This window comes from Astatotilapia calliptera, chromosome 8 (genome assembly GCF_900246225.1).
Source record: "Astatotilapia calliptera chromosome 8, fAstCal1.2, whole genome shotgun sequence".
Taxonomy (NCBI): domain Eukaryota; kingdom Metazoa; phylum Chordata; class Actinopteri; order Cichliformes; family Cichlidae; genus Astatotilapia; species Astatotilapia calliptera.
The window spans coordinates 6,019,131-6,027,189 of NC_039309.1; the positions used below are offsets into that span (position 1 = coordinate 6,019,131).

The 8,059-nt window shown below is 41.6% G+C and overlaps 1 protein-coding gene across 4 annotated transcripts; it reads right to left on the reverse strand.

Annotated features, from left to right (window-relative positions):
- Positions 1-791: 791 nt before the first annotated feature.
- On the reverse strand, positions 792-5,873 carry sost (sclerostin). Of its 4 annotated transcripts, none has more exons than XM_026178103.1 (3): positions 5,761-5,873; positions 5,398-5,657; positions 792-2,823 (listed from the first exon to the last, which is right to left on the reverse strand). In XM_026178103.1, exons 2-3 carry the CDS (start codon positions 5,654-5,656, stop codon positions 2,414-2,416), a joined length of 669 nt encoding a protein of 222 aa, XP_026033888.1. In that variant the 5' UTR covers position 5,657; positions 5,761-5,873; the 3' UTR covers positions 792-2,413. The 4 variants fall into 4 exon arrangements, with proteins under 4 accessions (XP_026033888.1, XP_026033885.1, XP_026033886.1 ...); XM_026178100.1 differs by having other exon boundaries at positions 5,757-5,873; XM_026178101.1 differs by having other exon boundaries at positions 5,767-5,871.
- Between the last annotated feature and the right edge of the window lie 2,186 nt (positions 5,874-8,059).

Consider the following 8,059-nt stretch of genomic DNA (forward strand, 5'->3'; position numbering starts at 1 on the left):
AAAAGCCTCTGACTACTAAGGAAAACTGGTTATTATCCTTTAAATATGCAGACTATTTGTGAGGTTCCCAGTTTGCAGCTGTTCAGCAAGCATATTAATGTGAGACATGTTTGATACATTATTTTCAAGATAATAAAGGAATAGATGTTACCAATTGTTTTGTGATTTTATACAGAAATATCAGAAATCCAATCAAAAGATTCTAAAATGTTCAGTGTTACTGTTTGTTTCTTGCTAAGTACCCAAGTTACCTAAATCTATATTCTGGAAATTGAAAAAAAAAAGGCTTCTTTGGGGGGAAAATTAACTTTATGTGAGTGTTTTGGGTTTTTTTTTTTCCAAGACTTGGGAAGGCCACTGCAGGGCTCAAGGCTATCCCAGGCCTAATTCTATGTGTCAGTTTACAGTCTTTACTATCCTGTTTAATACAGGCTAAAATCGCATAATAGCTTATTGTAGAACTTGTTAACAGAGTGTTAAAAGGTGGGTTTAGTGTACTTATTGGATATGACAGTTAAAGACTTTTTATAGAGATTGCTTAACTGGTATTAAAATGCTTAAGATTAATGATTTGAGTGCCTTTGAATACATGCTCAAAGATATCCAAGAAACCTGCTGTGCTCAAGTACCAGCCTTCACTTTTGCAAAGGGAGTTGACAAATGCATTCATATCTGCTTGCAAAGTCTTTGTTATAGCCTGCAAGTCATTTATTATATACTACTTATGAATGAGAGCAAGCTGACACGTTGCCAGTTAACACCTTGGAAGACAAATGATACCAAAAAAGCCGTTTCTTTCAAATATATCTGGCTTTACTTTATTCATGTACTGTACAGTTTTTCACTTCCAAAGTCTTTATTATACTATATGACAATAATGGCTATCATTTACTACAAAAGGTTGCATAAATAATTTAAATGTGGAAATAAAAAATAAATATGTAGTTCATTCTTTTTTTTTTTTTTATAACAGTCCTTCGTTGTGTCTGTAGAAAAACGGCCTTTCCTGCTTCTCTGTAACACCTTGTCATGTGAGGGCAGAAGACCACACAGGTATGATATGTACAATCGCGCTATGCATCGCAGCTCTCGGCTAACATAACAAGCCCCTTCCAGTTGCTCTTTCAAACACACAGTTGGAAAAAGAAGCAAACATAGTCAGCATAGACTGGACAACCAAATCAGAAAGCAGTTTGAGCAGAGCTGACAATATGTGGAAACACTGACTATTCTTCATGAGTTCAGGAGGAAGGAGCTCGCTCTGTCGGCAGTGACACACTGGGTTCCTCTTCCTTGCTGGATTTAATCATAAAAACCCAATTATTGTTTTTATTGTGTTATTTTTATTCCTATCTTTCCTGACTGAGCTATTTACAGATTGAGAGCGGAGAGGAGTGGAGGTGTCTTGCAACCAGCAGGCTAATACGGCAGATGGATTTTGGCTCGCTCACTGCTCTGTTTGGCCCGTTGCAAAAGAATTCCAGTGTGGGTGTGCTGGAGAGCGCTTTGCCCCTAGGTAACAACACAACCACGCACATTTTCTGATGCCTCCTACACACCATGTGCACTTTTTTGTGTGTGATTCCAGCAAACAGGAACCGGCTATGACGACAGGAAGAGGCTTTTTTTATGACTCAAATCCCAGCACAGGAATGGGCTCATTTAGTGATTAAGAGGAGCCACAGGAAGGCCCGGTGCCCGTGTGGTGTTAGTGCTGCTTTCTCCTCTACTTCTCTGTTTCTTTGCGTGTACTTGTGGGGAAAGCACTACCGTAACTGACAGGGCTGGTCAGGGCTTCAGCAGCGTGGAGAGTGCTGTAGGTCTGTCCTGATGAGTGAGGCCTTTAGCGGGCTGTCAAAGAACCGCCTGGACCGCAGTATAGACCAGGGCCTCTCAAAACCTGTCAACATGCCTCCATCAGAGACCCCAGAACTGCCGCCTTCTCCTCTCCACACACAGCTGAAAGGAGATGGATTACAACCACTCTGGAGCAAAGATACACCTTTTTTCAGCTTTTAACAGAGCTGCACCGAGCGTAGGTCTGCATCTGCTGGATGTTTGTACAGATGGGTCTGAAACCTCGGGGAGGAGTTCTTATTTTTCATAAAGAAAAGCTGTTGGAGTGGAAGTCTGAGCTGTTGGGGTTATCAAACACCATTCATCTTCATGGCAAGCCCTGGCACTGACTCATTTTGTCATGCAAAAAAGCCAAGTTCACAAATATGCAGACAGGTGGCTGAACAATATATGGACTGACGACTTAAATCAGTCCAGCATTTTAGCTTATGGATTTGCAGTCTTTGAAATTGTATCTCCTCGCTATTTGAAGGAGATATGTTGGTTGATGTGTTGTGTAACGTGTGCGTGAGTATGAGTATATCTGTCCTCTGTCCCGGGATGCCAAGGGGGAGGATCAATATGAGTTCCCCGTCAAAGGCGTGTTGTTCTTGCTCCGATCTTGAGGCAAACGACTGTGCTTCTTGCTGCGTTGCGTCTTAGGGACCTCCTTGGCCACCGACTGGTTGTGATGCGGCCTAAAACGCTTGCACTTGCAGGAGGTGACCACGCGGATTTTGTACGTCCGAGTGTTGCTGTTGGGACACTGCAGCTGGACCCTGCGTGTCCGGGAGTGCGCCGGGATGCAGCGGTAGTCTGAGGCGCTGCTTCTCCACCACTTGCCACGGAGGATGGAGTTCGGCATGAGGTGCGCCGGCAGGCACTGACCCGAGCACACCAGCTCTCGGATAGGCTTGGCACTGCGGCAAGAGCCGTCGGTGATGTAACGGGTCGAACGCAGCTCCCTGCAGCTCACCTCCGAGGCACCTGGGTTGAAGAGAGGAGATAACAGTTAACACTCATGGATCGAGTCCAGAACAAACACGCACAGTGCTGCGGACTTTCTGCAGGGCGACTGCAGCTGTGTCTTATTTCAGTGTGTGATCATTTGCCTCGGTCTGTTTCTGACTTCACGTGTGGCGTTATTTATGTGAAAAACAAACAACGTAAGGCCAATAAAGTCTGAACCGGAGGCAGCGTTACATTTCAGCTCCGACATGTTACGAGACACAAAAGAGCAGCTGAAAAATCCACTTTTCTAAATTCAGCCTAATACAGTAATTTTTTACTTTTAACTGGAGGCTTAAGCCAATGAGATCAGAGTTTCTGAATTTGATTTATGGTCTGATCATTAGCTGACAACTGGGCCTGACGAAGAAATCCAGCTGGCAGCAATCAGCTGATAGCAAATCCAGACCAGAGGGCCATTAAAAAGCTCAATCAAACCGAACGGAGGTTTGGTCTGGAAGGAAAAAGCTGGCATTCACCGTTGGCCCTCAGGAAATGTATGTGGTGATGGAAGAGTAAATAGCTGTCTGGTTATTTTAAGGCAGCGCTACAACTGTACACTTCTGAATAAACTGGACATCTGCCAGGCTGATTCGAGACAGCACACTCAGGCTGTAATCCTATATTTCAGCTGCAGCTTTTTAACAGCCGTACGCATGAGTTATTGTCCTGTGTTTCTTTTTCTTTTTTCTTACAAGCTGCATGTTCAAAAAAAAGGGAAAACGAGGAGGCAAAAGAACTGTTGGTTAAGAAATGATACACTCGGAGAAGGATCTGTTTTCCTCTGTGGCTTTCTTTGCAAAAAGGGCTGAACAAAGGATTTATGTGAGGTGACTTCCTTTTTTTCCCTCCTCACGAGAACATGATCTAGCGTTATTCTGCGGCTGCTGGTGAAGGCGACCGCAGAAGTATACAACGCCTACAGCGTACACCGGGTGGCGGTTTGCACCAGTTACCACCATATGCCAAAACAGACAGGTTGTCTTATTTATGAAGCACCAGGATGTGTTTTAATCCAGCATAACATTTTCAATTCTCCACCCTGGTTTTAAAATTACTAATTAGCCTGAAATTTTCATGATTACACACTAGACTACTGTAGAGTTGCGTGAGCTGTTCTTTTCCCTCAGCTGTGGGAGACAAGCCTCTGGGGAAGACTGGAGGGAGGCCAGGCAGTGGTCACAGCCTCTTTTGTGACCCCACAGGGGAAGGGATAATTTGAGAATTAAGATATGGCTGAAGAAAATAATCCAGGAGAGTTCTGCCTCCATAAACTGCACATTCACTGTAAAAGCAAGAGATGCATTTTCCATCCTTGCTAATAACGAATAAATTCCTGTTAAATGAGATCTTCTGGAGCTGTTGCTTGGCGTGTGATTTTTTTTTTCCTTTTTTTTTTTTACCCTTTAAGACAACAAAATCAGTCACATTAACTCTCCTCGACTTAATAATCACTTCTTGTCAGCTGTTGCTCTTCTAATCTAATCAATCACCTCCTCTGATCTCCAAATCAAGGGGCCATAATTGAACAAAAATGTTGCACCACCCATCTCGAATCCATGAGACCAAGCATGAGATTATCCTGCATGCGCCACTTAATCAGAACACACAACCGTTACCGGCCACAGGTGGGAATCATTGTCAAAGGCAGTGTTGCATTTAAAAAGCAATTTCTAACCCCCCCAAAGACATCTCCCCGAAGAGCAAACTGTGGGCTTTTTTCTGTTTGGGAGACATGTTGTTGCAATCAAATAGTTATGGTGGAAGTAGAGCTTGACTAATAGTATAAAGAGAGAAGGAAACAACCTGGAAGACAATGTGAAAAAGCCCCGATGTCTCACTGAATGCTGTGTGTAGGGGAAGAAACCACAGGAATGTGCGTCTGCGCCGCTCTCATCACCCTCACCTCTGGATTAAACCAGATCTTTTACACTCTTCTTAATCAGGGAATTGATGTGATAATGAAGCACGATGTAGAGGCAGGGTGTTTCAGGGCAATTTCTAAAAAGCCACATTAATTTGGAGAGCCTACATTTTCCACATACACTGAATATTTTTGACACAAGATTTTAAATTGTTGTTTTAAGCCAGAGAAAAAGTTGAATTAAAGTTTAAAATTCTTAAATGTGGAAAATATAACGAGAAGTAAACTTTCCTAATTTATATCACATTTTTGTGTATTAAGTAAAGGTTGGGTGTACAGCGCAGTTGGGTCCACGTTTATTCTTTATAAACGTGCACTAATTGGAAATGGGGACCTAAAATCAAATAAATAAGCATTTATGCTCCTTCCTGCTTGTTCTCATACAAGCTGGGAATAGGTTTTAGGCGATAAACCCGAAAGTTTTCTAAATTTAAGCCTTTTAATGAGTTTTTATAAAGCTCTGACGGATGGTTAATTTTACGCACAGGAGCCTCCAATTAAGAGATCAAATTAAATCACTTCAGCATTTAAACTTTAAGCATTGCGTCGATTTACTTACTGATCTTTACCGTTTAATTCTTGTAAAATTAAATATTTAACATTTGCTCTGTCATCTTTATCATACTTACTGTAGGAAACTGCGTTTGCCGCCCGTCCGCCGTTTTTTGCCCTGTTATTCATAGCGTTGCTGTTGTTGTTGTTGTTGTTATTGTTGCTGTTGGACGGCTGTAGTATTGCCTCCAGCGGCGTCCGCGTATTTTCTCTACGTTCTGATAAAATCTCCGTGCCATCATTTTTTAAGACCTTCCATCCCTTCACAGCGGTGCAGCATCCCTGGAGCAGCAGGAAAGCCGAACTGGAGACGAGGAGGGCCACAGACACCTGCATGCTTGTCGGTCAGCAGGAATAAATCACACAAGGAGATTTAAAAAAAATAAAATAAAATAAAAAATATTAGTTAAAATTTAAAAAACACACACACACATACACACACATACACAAGAGATGTCCTTCTGAACAGGCTGATCACTTGCACTCTCAACGCAAGAAGCGAATGCGGTATTTAAGCCCTGCGCAAGTTTTCGTCAGGGCTGACAATTAGGCGCTTACACAAAGTGGGAGGGATTGAACCTGGCCGAGAGATTCATTGAGAAAGGAGGAGGGGAGAGGTTTGGATGAATGCGCAGAGAGAGGAGAGAGCAGGAGAGGAGTAACAGAGAGAGGAGAGACAAGAAGAAAAGTAATAGAAAACTGAGAAGATCAAGGAAGAAGAGACCGCAGTGAAGGAAAATACAGATATGAGCAGGAGTGCTTCCATTATTTATTTACTTATTTTTAAAATAGTTATTCAGAATATTTGATCAGAAATAAAAAGAGTGTAGAGGATATTAGCGAAGATTTCCAGGCTTGTGTGCAGCCTTATGCCTTCACACAGTACATGTGTTTTATATGAAAAGTGTCTGCACAAGTGCCTGAAAATCATTTTGTCAAATATTTAGACCCTTTATTGAAGTAAAAGCCATAATCTTACAGCTAATGTGTTTTGGGTCAATGTGTTTTGGCCATTTAGAGCAACAGTGTGGTGATATTTCCATCTACACGCAATAAAAGTAACATTTTCTTCTTTTTTTGATCTTTAAATGCTTCACAGTACTCATTATGCTATTCAATCATAAAAATTGATTCATTAATGTACATGTCATTTTAATCACCTTTACATACAAAATAATAAGTAACCAGACCAATGTCTGCATTGGTCAGTTAAATGCTTGAATAAAATTCTGAAGTTATGCTCTACCACTTATCCATGTCCTTATCCACTGGTGTTGGGGATTATAAGTCGAATAATTCTGGGCTGGTGAGATGAAACTGAAAAAGGAGAAGAGAGGGAAAGGTCAAAGGAGAGTGGAGGAAATGGGAGTAAAAAGAGGTAAAATAAGGGGGATGAACGCCAAAGGAAAGGGTTGAAAGGACAGAGAAATAAAAAGAGAGAGAGAGATACTGGAGAGGAGCTTACTTATGTCGGAGAGTGTTGAGTGAGGCAGCTCATCTGCACATCGCTCTGTGCCGCTGTTGTTGTTACTGGATTTAAGTGCACCGGTGCATCTTCTCCTCCCCCTTCTTTAACAACTTCCGCAGCATTACGTGTCTCAAAAAGCATCTTTTTTTTTTCAAGGGGGTTTATTTTGGACTGCATCGCAGGGTGCAACTTGTTCCACTGCTGCTGCAAACATGCGCCACACGCACTCCTCCCGAGACACGTTTTTACCCTGTCTTTGACTCAAGGCTACACAAATTAATCATTTGATCCTTCAAATTAATTACCCATCATTACACTTCTCAGCAGAGACACTTAATATAACGAGATGTGAAAATCTAAAAACGTATGAGCACATCAACATGTGTTCTGAGCACAATTTAAATGTTTGCCATGACAATCCAATATTCCATATCCACATATCTGTTTTAAATGAAATGTTATAGACTGTGAGTTCTTGGCACCCCTCATATCCCAGTGATTTGATGAGTGCTGACAGATGGAGGCTCTTCCATTCAAACACTGCCCTCTTGAGGGAGACTAAACAAGTTTTGCATGACACTGTCTGGCTCTACTGATGGGTACAGGCATGCAGATCTTTGGTTTTTATCTCTTAAACTCTAAAGTGGTTCTCTCGGTCAGTATTGCATCACTCTAACCGCTCATTGAGGCACCGATGTGCTTCCATAATCATACACACCCCCCTCATTGTCTTTCTAGTTTTACACAAGCCTCAAATGAGGGTTTGAAGCTTTGGCCAACTGGCCCATCCATCACAATTTAAAGTGGTGAACATAATGGGGATAAGATTAAATGACATTTATTGTTAAGGAGTTTTGAATAACATCATCCAGTCAAAAACATTTTCTTCTGAAGAGCAAGTAACAACAGAGCTTTTCATCATTTCTAAAAGCCTCGTATAGGGGCCACTCTTCTTGAGTGTCAAATCCAATTATCTTTCAAATTTGCATTTTCAGTCCAGCCTTTAGGAGCATAACAGTCCTTTCTTGTGTTAACGTCCCTGCATCGACTGTAGGTATGTACTAGTGTTGTTTTACAGCTGCTACTTGATTTGATGGAATTAAAAAAAATGTCAAATGTTGGTTTAGAGAGAACAAGTTTTTTTTCTTGGGGCTAAAACCAAATCTGCATTAAAAGTGAAGTAAAAAAAAACACAACACAGCAAAAACACTGAGCAGAAATGAAGATAAGAACATGGAACTTTCAAACAACAAGAGAAAACAGTCTTCAAA

What these genes read in the sequence shown, in the direction of transcription:
- sost (XM_026178100.1), bottom strand. An exon ending in GGCAAACGCAGTTTCCTACA is followed by an intron (nt 2,824 to 5,397) that starts GTAAGTATGATA and finishes TCTTCAACCCAG; the next exon opens with GTGCCTCGGAGGTGAGCTGC.